Below are 18876 nucleotides of genomic sequence, written 5' to 3'. Positions count from 1 at the left end.
GTCATAATGAGATTATTAACTGAAATCGACTGCGTACGACATATTAGAATTTGAATATAATTACAAAATTTATTTTGTACAAAAGTCGATTGCTTGGGCACCTCTGTCCCATTCGTGTTTCTACCGTGAAGCAGTTGTGTTTGCATGGCTGTGTTTCGGTTTGAACGGTGGGATATGGCGTGAATTTACTGGATACAGAGGAGTAACACCTGAGCTCTCAGGAATGGCAACGCATGGGGGGTATTATGGATAAACAGTATACTCTGTTATGTCCATGGTACGGCTCATGTCTATAGGCAACGGTTATAACTTTCCATCAGGTGGGCCGTCAGCTTGTTTGCCATTCTAAGTTGTATAAAAACAAACCATTTTGTTAGTAATATTTAAAATGAGTATAAGACAAAATAGAATAAGCACAATAAAACAAAATAACCTAGAGCACCATGGGTATCACAGAATACGCTATGATGCCCATAGTATCCGTCACACGTTGCTACTCCTGCGTACTAAGGTGGCCTATAACTAGTTCATTGGATTTGGGGGGAAAGGGATTGTTAGCAATGGAGTTTGACAACCCCATTGCTAGCAATATGCCCTATTAGGTCGACCTCCACGTGGTTCCCCCTGGAAAACATCGTGAACAATTCTTATTGAATTCGTCACGATGGCCTAACTGATCTGTTTCATCCTCACTTATCATCCATCACTGGTGCCCCGCCGGTGTATATCAATAGCGCGGGTGGGGTTACCTTTCCATTATCACGCATTAAATGGAAAAACCAGTTCATTGTATACTCACATAGTCGAAGCGGTCCTTGCAGAGCTGTCCGAGCAACTGCAGGAAGCCGAGCACGCTGAACCAGGCGCACCAGAGCAGCACCTCGTCCATATACTGCACGTTGATGACGCCGAACACGAAGATGAACTTGTAGAACACGTAGTTCCAGAACTTGTCCTTGACGCGCTGCGCCTCCGCCACGCGCAGCCGCCCGAACACCGCGCGCTGGATCACCAGCCCGAGCACCGCCAGGCAGCAGTACGCTGTGTTTATCACCGTCTGCAACACAACCACCCCACGAGGGGGAGAGGGATTTTTAATAAACAGCCCAATTGCTAGCAATGTACCCCATCAGGTCGACATCATTCTCGTGGAATGGACTTCATACTTGTTATATGTATAAATAAAAAAAAAATTTGCTACAATGTAGGTAACTTTTAAATAGAATATATCACACCTTAGCATCATAGATATTTTATATACTATAGCGATATCAAGCAAGTATACGCTCCAAGTTATGATAGACGATTACTATAGGCCAAGGAAGCTTACAACACAAGATCGACCCGTAAAAAACCTTGAGGGATTGTTAGTAATGGGGAGTTTAGTCCCCATTACTATCAATATACCCTATCAGGTCGACCTCCACGCGGTTCCCCCTGGAAACTATCGTCACCAATTTATCATTGAATTTCTCACAATGGGCTAACTGACGTGCCTTTTCATCCTCACTTATCACCGCTCACTGGTACCCCGCTAGTGTATACCGATAGCGCAGGCGGGGTAACCATGCCATTTTCACGCATACAAAAAAAATAGATCCGTAAAAAACCTTATTGAGACCTTTTTAAACCAAGCCATACTGTAATTGCTAGGGAAAATTTTCGAAAGGAAGCTAATTCCGCAGCCTGACAGTTGGCGGGAGGAAATTCCTCTGAAACTGTACTGTGCGTGACCATTCAGCCTCTGCGGAGGCATTCAGAATAATCAACTATCTAACACTTCATGTATTACCATTGTCAAACCTTAGAAGTACCACAGGGAGACTTTGTACAAAAGTCGAATGCTTGGGTACCTCTAACCCATTCGTGTTTCAACCGTAAAGCAGTTGTTTGCATGACTGTGTTTCGGTTTGAAGGGTGGGATATGGCGTGAAATTACAGAGTATAGAGGAATAACACCTGAGTCGTCAGGAATGGCAACGCATGGGTGATATCATGGGCGAAACAGTATACTCTGTTATATGCATGCTACTGCTCATGTCTATAGGCGACGGTTACCACTTTCCATCAGGTGGGCCGTCAGATTGTTTGCCATTCTAAGTTGTATAAAAAAAAAAAGTAAACAGCTATGACACTTGTAGAATGCGCGATGATGTTATAATACGACGACATAAGGATATATGTAATACCGATTTAAATTAAAAAAAAAACCTCTAAAAATACAGCTGCATTGAAAATATGCTTGTCCATTAATAAACGGAGGTCACGCAATCGAATTATAGATATTAATAAATACTTATATCGCTTCGAGTCCGCAGCCGACGACCTCCTCGGCTACATTCAAGGTGTAAATAATTTAATTGGAAAGTATTACACAAGGCAAATGAACAATCGCTATTTTGTTTTTTTTTAATGGGTGATAATGGAATGGTAACCCCACCCGCGCTATCGGAATACACCGGCGGGCACCAGTGAGAGATGATAGGTGAGGATGAAGCGGGTCAGTTAGCCGACCGTGACGAATTCAACAAGAATTGTTCACGATGATTTCCAGGGGCAACCACGTGGAGGTCGACCTGACAGGATATATTGCTAGTAATGGGGCTATTCGACCCCATTACTAACAATCCCTTTCCCCCCGACCAATCGCTATTATATTTAGGTGTACGAGTATATGTAAATAAAGACTTTTATGGATGATAATGGAATAGTAACTCCGCCTGCGCTGTCGGTATACACCGACGGGGTAGGTAGTGAAAGGTGATAGGTGAGGATGAAAAGGCAGGTCAGTTAGCCCATAGTGACGAAATCAAAGATAAATTAGTCACGATAGTATCCAAGAGGAACCGCGTGGAAGTCGACCTGATAGGATATATTGATAACAATGGGGACTAATATCGCATTACTAACAATCCCTTTCCCCCTACCGTAACAGGTTGACCTCCACGCGGTTCTTCCTGGAAACCAGGTTAATTTTTGACGAATTCATCATGACTGGCCAACTGACCTGCTTCATCCTCATCTGCCGTCCTTCACTAGTGTCCGCTAGTGTAAACCGATAGGTTCCCCCTGGAAACTATCGTGACCAATTTATCATTGAATTTGTCACAATGGGCTAACTGACCTGCCTTTTCATCCTCACCTATCACCGCTCACTGGTACCCCGCTAGTGTATACCGATAGCGCAGGCGAGGTAACCATGCCATTTTCACGCATACAAAAAAAATGCAATATGACATTCTCTACCAGTTAACCATTAGGTAAAAACAAAAAGCTTATGAAGGGCAGATATATCAACGTGATAATCTGATAAATATCACAAAAAAATACTATTGTACTCATATACATATTAGACCTGTATGTAAACTCCAAGACAAGCTCAGTCTTATATTTTTATCTAAAACGTAATCCAAATAGAATAAACAAATGTAACAGTCATCATTGTTTACAATGATTATATTTATATTTAGCGTGGAAATACGTCTGTTTCCCTATTGACGATAGTAGTGATAATTAAATGCCGCTCGCCGACTCCGTGCCAACACATAACTGTTCGTATCACACGTAGCTAATAAGCAACGGAGCATGCTCATTAAATAAAACATATTTAAAATAATACGAAGTGTGCAGATTTTTATCTGTATTGTATACATTTTTTTTTGATTGGTGAAAATGGTTCGGTAGCCCCGCCTGCGCTAACGGGATACGCTGGCGGAGCACCAGTGAAGGGTGATAGATGAGAATGAAAACAGCCCAGTTAGCCCATCATGATGAATTCATCAGGAATTAACCATGATAGTTTCCAGGGGGAACCGCGAGGAGGTCGACCTGGTTGGGTATATTGCTAGTAATGGGATTCTCAGTCTCCATTACTAACAATCCCTTTCCCCCCTAAGTATTCTTTACATTACATATACTTTTACAAACTCCGAGGGCCCCCCTGAGCTTGGGGGGCCCGAAGCACTGCCAGTCTAGTTCTCCAGTAGCGGGGGGAAAGGGATTGTTAGCAATGGAGTTTGACGGCCCCATAGCTAGCAATATGCTCTATTAGGTCGACCTCCACATGATTCAACTGGAAACCATCGTAAACAATTCTTATTGAATTCGTCACAATAGGCTTACTGACCTGCTTCATCCTCACCTATCATCCTTCACTGGTGCCCCGCCGGTGTATACCAATAGCGCGGGTGGGGTTACTATTCCATTATTACCCATTAAAAAAAAAGCCCTCCAGTAGCTACGCCACTGAACATATGCACTTTTTAAAGGGTTAACCCTTAAAAATGTTTTTAAATATGCCAATGTGATATGCATATAATAAAATTGTAACTAAACGTTGCCTGAGTTATAAGACATATTTGTATGTGTGCTGTTAAGTTTGTGTATGTTATGTATTTGATTGTGTATATATTATAAATGTATGTGTATATGTTTGTATATGATAATATTTATATAATAGTGCGCCACCTACCCTTTGTCTTTTTCTCAATGTCCTCTACCCAAAGGTTGTCTGGAAGAGATTGCTTAGCGATAAGGCCGCCTTTTGTATCAATTCTCATTAATATTTACTGTATTTGTTTGTGCAATAAAAGCCAAAACAACATCGTTTTGAAACTATTATCTGTCTGTGTTTATATTTGTACCGGCAGCACACAAAAACTACTACACCAATTTGGATGTGGTTATTAGAGTTGTGTTTCTGAAGGTATAACTTAAAATCCAGCGTGTTTTTTCCTTGACACACTATCTAAAGTGCATTTCACCTTCACGGTAGTCTTTAAAACATAACAACCGATTATAAATTCCTTTTGTAAATGCGTATTATTCGTTCTAACTTGAGAGATAGAACAGTTTTAGCCCAACAAGCAAAAACAGACACGGTAGGCATAACAACGTTTACCGGACCAGTTATTTTATAATAAAAACATTAAATTTTAATGTAACCGGTGGCCGCTGGCCGGCAGCCTTTCACCAGCGAGTTGTGAGATCTCGTGTAGAGCCTTTCTGTTTATTTTGACTATGTAAATATTATTGCTTCGGCGATAACAAATGGCGAACTTATCGCTAGGTAAATAAATTGTAAGGTAAATTACACTGATTACAACTATTTTATTGTTTACAATAAATTCAAGAATATTCATCAATTTATTTAAATTTTAAAACATTATACATCTTTTTTTATAAATACATAACAGTTTGAAGATTGTTTAGAAGAGCTACTACTTCTGTATGAAGTATAACCATCAAGCCTTTCCTAAGGCGTGCCACTTTTTATGGTCTTATGCTTTACGCATTTATTTTTTCCCAGCAATATTGCGCAAACATCGGGCTTTCTAGTATTATAGCATCACCTAAAAACTTCTGAATCGATTGTGATGAAATTTTACCATTTACATATATCTGTCACGCCTGCCTCCCATTAGGGTAGACAGAGACACAATGGAACGCCAAATGCTTCAATTCAAATAAGCCTCTTTCGCTTCCTCCATATACATCAATCTTTTCATACATGTTCGCTGTTTACAGGTACTTTTAATTTGGCCATTCTTCAGCATACGCCTATTTGGTCGATATATGTTCGTCGAGTGCGGCCCCTACCGACATCTCCATTCATTCTTGCTCGATAAATCTCTTTCGTAATTCTTCTTTCATCCATTCTCTCCAAATGGCCAAACTAACGCAACGTTCCCTTTTCATTTTTTGTCATCACATCATCTTTCAGTCTACACTTCTCTCTAATGACGCTGTTTCTCACTCTACCTTTTAATGTAATATCACAAATACTTCTTAGAGCTCTCATCTCTACAGCTCTCTCTCTCTCTAGAGCAAAGGCTTTCGTGTATAACGAAGGCGCCCTAGAAACACTAGAAGCATCAGAGGCCACGAGTATATAATATTATGTTCCGATTACAACTCCAGCTAAAAAAATTTAGTACGGTCAGTGACCCGGTGTGTATTTATTGACTACTGATTCGCACAACGGCCAGCACAATGCTGATATTTTTTTTTTAAATATATATTGCTTAATACGAGTAATTCTAAACTTTCATACATACATTTCATACATACACTACCATCTTATTAGGGTTCTTTGGAGGATATTTTTTCAAACATACACTTTCTTAATCCTCACCTACGGAGGGGAGGGGGGGATTGTTAGTAATGGGGTCTAATAGCCCCATTACTAGCAATATATCCTCTTAGGTTGACCTCCACGCGGTTGCCTCTGGAAACCACCATGTTTAATTCTTGTCGAATTCATCATGATGGGCTAACTGGCCTGTTTTCATCCTCATTTTTCACCATTCACTGGTGCTCCGCCAGCGTATCCCGTGAGCGCAGGCGGGGTTACCATTCCATTTTCATCCAATAAAAAAAAATCCTCATCTACGTTGTGTAGTGAGAGTAGGTATGTTATGTACTGCGTGTTAGTCAGTCACTGTTAGAATTATAGTTTTGTTATTATAAAACAATACGATACGACCTATCCAAACAGTCGTGATATTGCCTACGAGTTATTGGCCTTCATTTAAAACAAGTTGGACGAGATTATCATAAGATCAGCCTTCTGCAATTTTGCAGTTTTAGTTCCAATGAAGAGGAACTTGGAATGGCTAACAAGCTGATTACAGACATTATGTAAAGTCGTCATTATCGCTAATAGACATGGGCGTCGATTATACTGTGAGGCTCGTTCTACCGGTGCACTGTATTAGTCCTTTTATTTAATTTGTTATACACACAGCTGCTTGGCTGCAGTAGCCGTGTATGTATGGCTGTGTTTCGATATGAAGGATGGAATATGGTAGTGAAATTATTGGATATATTCGTAGAGGCATTACATCCTAATCCTCAGATATGGCAACGAATAAAGGATATCACGAGCGTCACAGTATAATCTATAATATTCATGAAGTCGTCCACGTTTACTTTTAGGGGGAAAAGGATTGTTAGCAATGGAGTTTGACAGCCTCATTGCTAGCAATATACCTTATTAGGTCGACCTCCACGTGGTTCCCCCTGGAAACCATCGTAAACAATTCTTGTTTAATTCGTCAAGATGGGCGAACTGACCTGCTTCATCCTCACCTATCATCTTTCACTGGTGCCCCGTCAGCGTATCCCGATAACGCAAGCGGGGTTACCAGTCCATTATCATCCATTAAAAATAAATCCTCAGATATGGCAACGAATAAAGGATATCATGAGCGTCACAGTATAATCTATAATATTCATGAAGTCGTCCACGTTTACTTTTAGGGGGAAAAGGATTGTTAGCAATGGAGTTTGACAGCCCCATTGCTAGCAATATGCCTTATTAGGTCGACCTCCACGTGGTTCCCCCTGGAAACCATCGTGAACAATTCTTGTTGAATTCGTCACGATGGGTTAACTAACCTACTACATCCTCACCTATCATTCTTCACTGGTGCCTCGCCGGTGTATACCGATAGCGCGGGTGGGTTACCATTCCATTATCACCCATTTATAAAAAAAAAAAACTTTCCGTCAGGTGACGGCCATTTCGTTTCTCATTCTAAATTGCACGGAAAAACTTAATGACGTGTCAACACATATGATGCAAGTCACGTGAGACCGCCACGTAACGCCTTTGCCGTTTGGCCACGTTGGCCTTCAGCGGTTACGTGGTCTCAAGGACTTGAGGTCGTGTGAATGTACAGAAGGGTCGGCCCGCATACGACACGATTATTTCGCGCCCTGATTGGCGTTTATTACTTCCAACAGAATGAAACCTAACTACATTATAAAGGTTGCACAGCACGCCTATTATTTTACATAATTAACCTGATTAAATATATCTTTTTATAAAAGATTTTGAATATTGACAATTTATATGCCATTTTTTATACAACTTAGAATGGCAAACAAGCTGACGGCCCACCTGATGGAAAGTGGTAACCGTCACCTATAGACATGACAAACTACCATGAAATATTTTCCGAAATTTCTGGACCGAACGAAACACAAATTTAGTGTTATAATAACATAATATACATAAAATACTTAAATAATAAAAAAAAATCCTTTAGAATATTATGATAGGATTTATGACGAACGAAATATTAAGTTCCATTTACTGAGCTGATTTCAGTGTGAACAAAAAAAACGAAATTGAGTCCCAAAATGCGGAATTTCATTTCATAGTAGATCCTCTGGTGTCTTGAAAATTACTATAAAATGTCAATTATACTATATTTTAAATTTTACATTATTTTAGTTGCTATATCCATAAAAAAAATAATCTCATCTGTGCTATGAATGTTTGTCTTTGTTAAATGTGAACTTAAATAACAAAGCTGTATTTGTTTGTTCATTTGTAAAAAAAAAAATTTTACCAATGCATTGTTAATACGACACCATATGGTGATTGTGTTTAACTTTTTACATTTTTTGCACATTCGAATTGTTGTCGTTCGTTCGCACGAGTGCAAACCACTTCAAACAGTAGTCCATTATTTGACCTGTGTTTTTTGTGTGTTTATTACGCGATCTCCCGTTAATACTGAACATTATTTTTACAATCGACAACGGTATCTTCCGTTTTGGTCACTTAATAGTTTTATCACGTTTTAAAGGAATTAAACATTCATTAAGTGCTACACAATTTTTTGTTTATACAATTTAGAATGGCTGTTTTAAAATTTAGAATTTAGAACAAGCTGACGGCTCACCTGATGTAAAGTAGTAATCGTCGCCTATAGACATGAGCTGTACATACTAGAATATATAGTACATAATAGAGTATACTGTTTCGCCCATGATACTCCCCATGCGTTGCCATTTCTGAGGACTCAGGTGTTAATCCTTTGTACCCAGTAAATTCACGCCATATCAAACGCCCTTCAAACCGAAACACAGCCGAACACCGAAATACAAACACAACTGCTTCACGGTTTAAACACAAATGGGACAAAGGTACCCAAGCAATCGACTTTTGTACAAAGTCTCCCTCTGGTAACCACACCAGTCGCGTGGTACTCAAGTTAGGGTGCCCTGTATTGTGAGGAGCCAGGTAAAGAATATCTGAGGGCACAATCCAGACTGGGTGATTGACGTATTGTTTTTTTTTTGTAAAGTAAAATATTCAATTATCTTCCGTAATATTTATTGTACTTTTTTTAATGAGTAAAAATTAAGTGGCAATGCCGCCACTCCAATAGTATACGCTGTCAAGACACCAGTCAGAAATGACGGGTGAAGATGAAAGCAGGTCAGTTGGCTCATTCTGAAGATTTCCATAAGAATTACGATGGTTTCCAAGGGAAACCACGTGGAGGTCGATCTATTGGGGTATATTGCAAGAATTGGAGTTGTTATATCCAATTAATTAATATTATCAATAATCTTTTTCATTCTATTCGTGGAACTAAAATGTTTTTTTTTAATGGGTGATAATGGTATAGTAACCCCGTCTGCGCTATCGGTAAACACTGGTGGGGCACCAGTGATAGATGACTGATGAGGATGAAAGCAGGTCAGTTAGCCCATCCCGAAGAATTCAACTAGAATTACCCACAATGATTTCCAGGGGGAACCACGTGGAGGTTGACCTGACAGGGTATATTACTAGTAATGGGGCTATTTGACCCTATTACTAACAGGTCCTTCCCCCAACTAAAATGGGTTTAAAGTTAAGCGACTTCTAAAAAGTTTAAAGTTCCAACGATAAACGAGGTTCGTTGAAGGAAAAGGGATTGTTAGTAATGCGGATTATCAGTTCCACTGCTAATAATATACCCTAACAGGTCAACCTCCCGGTGGTCTCCCCTGGAAACCATCGTGCTGAATTCCAAGTGTATTCATCACGATGGGTTAACTGACTTGCCTTTTCATCCTCACCTATCATCTATCACTGGTGCCCCGCCAGCGTATACTGTTAGCTAAGGCGGGGTTACCATTCCATCATCTTCTATTAAAAAAAAAATACGAGGTTCGTCTACGCAGGCCATTACGAGGGCATTACAGATACTTTCGGGAGTATTTAGTGCGGTGAGTGGGTTTGTTACGAATAACTTTTTTTACTTTACGTCACGGCAAATAGCAGTGACACGGTCAGTTTTCATATCATTTGAGACACCCTCGGTATCTATCTCTGTCTGTGTGTGTAACATTATCTGCCGTGTGTCGTCATCGTCCGTCACACGTCCACAGCGCAGGCCGCGCGGACTACAGACTCCCACAGGCCACCAACAGTCGCACTGATAATGTCCCTTGTTTTGATTATTTTAACAGACTTTAAAATAGAGCAGGTCTTCATCTCGACCTTATTTTTTAAGTAATATATCTATAGATAGCAACATCTCAACCGTAAGAATCTTAATTGGCTGCATTATTGTTTACTATATTGAATACCTTACAATATTCCCTATCATTGATTCTTCGAGTAATTTAATAAGTTTTTTTTTATGCAACTTACAATGGCAAGCAAGCTGACGGCCCACCTGATGGAAAGTGGTAACCGTCGCCTATAGGCATGAGCAGTACCATGGACATAACAGAGTATACTGTTTCGCCCATGATATCTCCCATGCGTTGCTATTCCTGAGGATTCAGGTGTTATTCCTCTGTATCCAGTAAATTCACTGCCATACCCCACCCTTCAAACGCAGCCATGCCAACATAAATGCTTCACGGTAGAAACACGAATGGGACAGAGGTGCTCAAGCAACTGACTTTTGTATAGTCTTCCTCTGGTACAATATTAACATTATCTGTCGTACTAGTTATTCCTACATTGGGTGCTGCAGTACTCTATACAAAAATGAATTTAATTAGAACAACAAATCAGTTTTTAAACATAAATTTTAATAAGTATCAATTTCATCATTTGCACTTTTATCTGATGCTCTAAACAGATAAGTTTTTTGCCCATATGGGATATTTTTTTGCTTTTTCTACATCTATTTTATTAGGCAAAAGCTACAAAGTCCCTATCTGCTCTACGAAATATAGCTTTCATTGAATATAAAATTTTTGGCAAATGGTACAATCGATAATTTTATATATCTCAACAAAATTTGCATTTATATCTAAAAATGATATAGTCGTCCATTTGTTCATCGGATATGTTAAAATCTCTTATGAAACCATCATGTTAATCATCCAAATCATCTATTATACTCATTTTTTTCTCATCTTCTTTATCTACGGTCTAATATAGAATTAATTTTCTTGTCAATTGAGTTAATTGCCTGACACCTATTAAAAAAGGAAAATAATAATAAAATGGTACCATTATCTGTGCAAGTATAAAAAGTAGATTAATAATCACTTAGCATAACGTTTATAACTTTTTATTATAAAATCATATTGCATAAAGGATTTCGTCAAAACCTTACTAATAAATAAAATAATATGGGAAAATACCGACATATTAATAAAAAATATATATACGCTGTTCCCACATTGGGGTACTGAGACACTCCACAGCACTTATAGACATATTCATAAAGTTAGAATTTTAAAAGTATTTTATATATATATATATATATATATATATATATATATATATATATATATATATATATATATATATATATATATATATGAAATTTTTAAGCAAGGCAATGTTTGAACTAGTTAAAAATTATAATTCGAACTGTCACTTAGTCCCTTTCGGTTTCTAACTGTCCTTTGGAATTGTTATTACTTCATTTGTCTATAACAAAAAATACAGTCCTCTTATAATTTTAAGCAGTTTATTGTTTTATTTAACTAACACAGGGTATATGTACCATGTATTCATTCTAAAGTTAATTTTAACTCTAATATGGGACCTACTATTTGCGTATTTAAGATTATTCTGTACTCCTAGATCCTGGAAAGGGCATCGAAAAGTTCCGGGGGTGAACAGTTATGCGACCAACTCGTGAGTAAGCCATGTCGATTGCAAAAAATTTACAAAATCCTGATTAGAATCGACAACGTAACTGAGTAATATAGCCAAAGAAACAAGACGATGGAACCGAGAAGATTCTACATATTTGTAAAGCTATTATTGTATTACACAACTATGTATCAATCTTGTTCAACATCTATTAGAAAGCGCCGAATTCTTTAATAGTAGATTCTTAATTTATTTATACAATTCCGTAATGTTCACACATCACACACACATCACCAGAGGGAGACTTTGTACAAAAGTCGATTGCTTGGGTACCTTTGTCCCATTCGTGTTTCAACCGTGAAGCAGTTGTGAATGCATGGCTGCGTTTCGGTTTGAAGGGTGGGATATGGCGTGAATGTACTGGGTACAGAGGAATAACACCTGAGTCCTCAGGAATGGCAACGCATGGGAGGTATCATGGGCGAAACAGTATACTCTATTATAGCCATGGTACTGTTCATGTCAATAGTCGACGGTTACCACTTTCCATCAGGTGGGCCGTCAGCTTGTTTGCCATTCTAAGTTGAATAAAAAAAAAAACATTAAAACTACGCATAGTATTCCAATATCAACAGTCGTGTGTGTATAACTACAATATATATTCTCATACTTTATAATTATATGTTATATAATTAAACATCTAATTATATGTTTATAATATATAAATATATTATTTCTTTTTATATTTTCTCTATTCAATAATGCACCGCCTACGTATTTCTCTGTTCGCCCAATGGTTGACTGGTAGAGAACACCGCCCGGTGTTAAGTCCGCCATAATTACGTACATAGTTTCATTGTGCATTCAAGTTTAAATAAATAAATACGTTCTGCGCAATACTATCATCGGATATAATGTTTATCAAACACAAGGCACGCTGTGGTCGCCTATAAATGTAAGAACAGTAAGATCTAATCTACCAGTGTATTGTACTAAAATGTTTAGCTGTATCTTATGTTGGTAATCCTATAAATAAATAAATAAATATGGTTAGTTAATCGTATTGATTGTGAGATAAAGTTAACTCTGATCAATATTGTAACACTAACTTTAGCCGTGTCATTTTGGAAGTGAAAATAGATCATTTCCAGATCGCGTATCAAAATAAAACATACTCCAGATTAAAATCTCGACCTCCAAAATACAACTGTAAAATCGCATCCAATTTGGTGCAGTAGTTTTTGAGTAGTACCAGAACAAACATTCAGAGACATTTCGTTCTCTTTGCATCGTTTATATTCTTCAAGTATTGAGGGTCGTGGTTTTTTTTTAATGGATGATAATGGAATGGTAACCCCACCCGCGCTATCGGTATACACCGGCGGGGTACCAGTGAAGGATGATAGGTGAGGATGAAACAAGAATTGTTCACGATGGTTTCCAGGGGGAACCACGTGGAGGTCGACCTACTAGGGCATATTGCTAGCAATGGGACTGTCAAACTCCATTGCTAACAATCCCTTTCCCCCCTGAGGGTCGTGGTTATATGAGTATAGATTTTCCCCCAATTTAGTAATTTTCCTTTAGAATGGTACGATAATGAAAGATGCGAACGACATCTACGCAGATCCACGAACTAATAGCAGATAACAGCACCAACGAGATTCGGTTGCATAATCATCATGACGACTCTAACGAGTGGTACATAATGATTAGAATTATCGTGCCAAATCGATCCTACTTATTTATTTTTGAGCTTTTCCCAAATTGAGGAAGTTGTCATCGCGCCTATGTAATCTTCGTGGCTATGTTAAGCGATTCTGATAGTTCTTGTTGCAATCAAATCAATGGGGGTATTCAACTCCTGGTTAGACCAATTTTAATATTGTAACGATTGAAGTCGCCGTTTTTCTACGTGCAGCAAAATACAGCTTTGTACGAAGCTAGGTATACAATCTCGCAGACATATGAGTACGATTCCGCGTTCTAAATTCAAATGTTGCCAATCTACCTATCTAATCTACGGGCTTCTCTCATTTGTCTATGAGTTTTTTTTTTTTATAACGACGTAAGTCGTTTTTTTTTACGAGCAAAATCTATTTGTTACATTCTGTAATGTCAAACACTAGCCGAGAACCATTGATATAGCTGAGAGCACATTGTTTTCCAAAGGCGTGACTATTCAGCCGTATGAAGGAAGTCAATGCCTACCTATCCAACCGAATCACGCACTACAGTTCGTTTCAATAAAACTTAATAAAAAAGTAACCAAGTTTTGTTTAAATTATTACATAAACAATGCCTAAATGTAATCTATACTTATAATAAATCTGTAGAGAGGTCAATTCTGTACATGAAATATATTTCCAAAATAACTATCAGCGGGTGATTAGTGATCGATACTGACGCCAAAAATGCAATCAGTAAATTTTTTGTCTGTCTGTACGTATGAAAACAAAACAAAACATTTTTATAGAAACAAAAACTACTCGACGGATTTTAACGAAACTTGGTACAATTATTCTTTATACTCCCGGGCAGGTTATAGTATACTTTTCATCATGCTACGATCAATAGGAGCAGAGCAGTGAAGGGAAATGTTAAAAATGTCCACTCGTGCGACGTCGGGACGGGCCGCTAGTTAGTAATAAATCGAATCAATCAAATAATCGATATTTTATTAGAACTACTATTGGACATCAGCAGACCGTTTAAATGGTCGTATCGATTATTCGTTTGTTTACCATTTTTATGACGTTCTATTGAAATCGACTATGGTACTGTTCTGAACAATAAATAATAAAGTCTAGTCTCATCTAATTGATATCTATTTCTAGAACAGACAATCCAATTACAAGTTCAACAGTAAATATTAATATATATACATACTACATACATCACGTTCAATTAATATTTATTGGTAATAATTATACTTCGTAATTTAATAATAATTAAGGTTTCGGTTCGTGTCACGTGTACGCATAGATAATAAATAAATACCTACAGTGTGCCTTAAAGTCACGTTTTTCTAAAATGCAAGCAAGCGCATATTTTCTATTTTTTTTTTTTTTCATTTTCTAATCTTTGTTTTATTTTATTTTATGTTACAGAATAGAAAATAACGTCCGTAACATAATTTTATGTCCTGTGACTACAACCATTTAATTTTTTATTATATATAAAGTATGTATCATGCATATAGTTACCATTGCAATTAAACTAACACCTGAAAAACCAATAGTGTGGGGGGAAAGGGATTGTTAGTGATGAAGAATAAGAATCCCATTGCTAGCAACATACCCAGCCAGGTCGACCTCCTCGCGGTTCTCCCTGGAAACTATCATGGTTAATTCCTGATGAATTCATCATGATGGGCTAACTGGCCTGTTTTCATTAACATCGATTAGCCTTCACTGGTGCTCCGCCAGCGTATCCCGTTAGCGCAGGTGAGGTTACCATTCCATTTTCACCCATCAAAAAAAAAAAAACACCAATAGTGTTACACACGTGTTCCCGACCTTCGTAGATCTCGAGTTATAGGTAGTACCTATCCAATAACTAAGAATGTTTGTAGAATGCAACAGGTACCCATGCTAATGATATGATGTAAAGTCTCTCTGGTATAATAAAGAATGTCTCTGTGTATTGTCCGTTCTATTCTAATAGAGAGTGACGTGTCACGATGACGACACAGTAGTAGTCACGTGTAGAAAAAAATAATAATAAATACCTTACCTACTACAATGGTCAGCTCTCTGTTATTCTATGAATCGTATCTATGCGCGTATCCGACAGTCAATTGTTCAAAATCGTCAACTGCTAAAACGAACGAGGTTCTATTTTTAAACGACAAAATTTAAAGTAGACCCTCGTTTGAAAAAAAATATATACGACTTCCAAAAGAGGAAATTTTTACATATGCTACGCGATTAGTTACGTCGCTAATTTGGAACCGATTTTAATAATTCATTTTACAATCGACAGCGTTCACTTCAATATCGGTCGTATAATTTGCGATTGGAACTGCCATTTTTGAAGGATAAAGAACTGCTTGTTGCAAAGCAAAATCCGAATATTTTCAATGTTTTCAACGTTTACGAATAAGCCAAATATCTCCAATTACCCAGCAGGGAATTTAGTCGTGAGCACATTTATTTATGTTCATATTAAATTTTATATTTCTAATTTCGAGGTCATTGAGATGCGACCAAATTGATTATAGAATACAAGATAAGGCAAACATCTAAGAATTTTGCGTGTTCACTGCTAAAAAAATCGTGTTTCGTGCATTTCCGCAATTCCGAAATACACCTATTACCATCTTTAAGAGTAGTCATCCTTGCTATGAACATTCTGCAGTACTATCGAGCAATCACCTCGATGGCAAGGTCAAACTGGCATCCAAAGAGTTTGGACTGCTAAATTCAGTGTAAAGTGGTACTCCCAGCATTAGTAATTGTGAAGATAAATGAGAGATCATACCAAGACTAGTTAACTTTTATAAGGCACACTTATTGTACTTATTGCTCATTTACTAACATAGGTTAAGTAAATTTATAACTAACAAAATGGGCCGTATGTTGTCTAAATAAATAAATATTAATTATTATAATAATTTTTTTCTATAACTTTTTTGGTGTACAAAAAAGTATGTAAGAATATAAATATATAAGAATTCACAGGGTACAGAGGAATAACACTCGAGTCCTCGACAATGACAATGCATGGGGGGTATTATGGGTGAAACAGTTTACTCTGTTATGTCTATAGTACTGCTCATGTCTATAGGCGATACTTACCACTTTCCATCAAGTGGGCTGTCAGCTTGTTTGCTATTCTAAGTTGCATAAAAAAAACTAGTATAAGGTGAGGCTTTATCTTGGTGTATTTTATTTCTTCTATAATGTATTGTGTGCTAAGGTATTATTAAGAGATGACATTAATAGTCACCATTTATAACAGAACCTAAATAGATGCATACAGATGCATGCAGTACAGTTGCAGTCAAGTTTTCAACTGCTACCACTTAAGTTACGAAAGAATGAATTTCCTGCCAAGAAGAGAAGAGAAAGGTAACTGCAGCATGGAGAATGGACAAATTACAATGTTACAACTCCATCAATTGAAGGGGAAAAGTAATTGTTAGCAATGGAGTTTAACAGCTCCATTGCTAGCAATATACCTTATTAGGTCGACATCCATGTGGTTCCCCCTGAAAACCATCGTGAACAATTCTTGTTGAATTCGTCAGGATGGGCTAACTAACCTACTTCATCCTCATTTATCATCCATCACTGGTACCTCGCTAGTGTATACCGATAGCACAGGCGGGGTACCATTCCAATAATCTCCATCAATTGAGAATCTCCTACCCTCTTTTTGAAGTTAGTTGAAAAATAAAATGCACGTAATTCAGTACACATGTCTAAGGGAAAATTTCTAGTATTAATTTGATATGACAAAAAATTAAAAATATAAACCAAAATGTATCCTAACAAATTGATAAAGGAATTTTAATAAGCAGCAGTTGCAAAGTTATTAATCACTTTTACTAAGTGGACTTAACAGTGGACAGTTTTAACAACAGTATGTACTTCACTTGTCAATTTATTGCCTAATGAAGATTCAACAAAATTTAGCCAGAAAAAAAATATTTGTAATAAAAAGCTATATTTTTTTTTTTTTATTTTATAAAACAGAATGGTAAACAAGCTTACAGCCCTCCTGATGGAAAGTGGTCACACACATCAACACAAAAAGCATCATAAATTCATCAAACTATGTGATTGATAAATTATTCATCATATAGAAATTTGAACTTAATTTTTTCTAAGACATTACTTATTTTATGCTTATTTAATCTATTAATAATATATATTTTTTTAATTTTTCAAATTTTTAATAATGAATATTTCTAACTAATTTTAAAAGGATGAAGTTTTCTAATTATCTCTTTATTGAGTGTAAGCTAATTGTTACCAACTGTGAAACAACTTTATTCTTTATTAAAATGTGTCTATAGCCCTTTCCTGCTAGTAAAAGAAAAAAATTAAGTTTTAAATAGTGAATAATTAAAAAACCACTAACTGAACCAACCAACCAACATTCTACTAATATTTAAGAGTGAAAGTTTATAAACATGTTTAAATATATGTTTGTTTGTACTTATTATTTTTTGTTTGATAAAAATTGGCATACAGGGAGAACATATGTATATAGTACTTGTGTATCTAAATTAATGTGATAAAACCGCAGCAAACAGAAGAACCAAAGTTCTAGACATGTTTTAAATATAACAGGGTTTTGTAAATAAAATGTTATAAAGTAGGTAGGTACTAACCCACATGCATAGTGGCTCCTGCATCATGAACGTCACCACCTCAACAAACTGCTCAGTAAAGTTCCTCGTGCCGTTACCGTAGAAGCTCAGCACATCAGCACCCACAGACGGCACCATCCTTAACGCGTCCACATCAGATTCTACAACCACCCCATCCTGCCGCTGAAGAGTAGAATTTGCCCGCCAGTTTGGATCACTCGTCACACTCATCGCATAGTAAACAGCCACTGATAATAATAAAACACTTCCAGTCGTGTATGCCTTGAGATTCGGCAAGGGCAACCTGTCCAATAGTGTCACAGGCATATTGTACGCTTACAATTTATATACTGAGTAAAACAATAATATAAACGACACTGCAATTTCGAGTTTAATGACATTAGATAGTTTATGAACGCTCACATAACTACGGATAAAAGATTAAACATCTCATTAGGCGCAATTAATAACAAAACACAAATTTATATTTTCCTGATAAAAACAACATAGACAACGATTGATATCACTTGCACAGTGCACACTGTACACAGATCAGTCTTACCAGATTCTATTAGCCTTCATTCGCACGAATGTAATGCATTGAACTATTAAAAGACTGAGACTGTCTAAAGAGCTACCTACATACAATAACATACCCATTATATGTATATAAAGTATGATAAACTATGATATAAACTTCTTGGTGTAC

General features: G+C 37.1%; 1 protein-coding gene across 1 annotated transcript in view; it reads right to left on the bottom strand.

Annotated features, from left to right (window-relative positions):
* The window catches only part of LOC113521775 (E3 ubiquitin-protein ligase AMFR-like), a 39837-nt gene extending 21006 nt beyond the window's left edge, over window positions 1-18831 (bottom strand). The window contains exons 1-2 of the mRNA XM_052899800.1: window positions 18189-18831; window positions 800-1057 (exon numbers count right to left, since the gene is read on the bottom strand). Coding sequence (XP_052755760.1) covers window positions 800-1057; window positions 18189-18494 — 564 coding nt within the window. The 5' untranslated portion in view covers window positions 18495-18831. The remainder of the gene's footprint in view (window positions 1-799; window positions 1058-18188) is intronic.
* Window positions 18832-18876: the final 45 nt, after the last annotated feature.

Source organism: Galleria mellonella, unplaced genomic scaffold (assembly GCF_026898425.1).
Source record: "Galleria mellonella isolate WM207_F2 unplaced genomic scaffold, CSIRO_AGI_GalMel_v1 utg63, whole genome shotgun sequence".
Taxonomy (NCBI): domain Eukaryota; kingdom Metazoa; phylum Arthropoda; class Insecta; order Lepidoptera; family Pyralidae; genus Galleria; species Galleria mellonella.
This window is presented reverse-complemented; position numbering and strand designations above follow the sequence as displayed.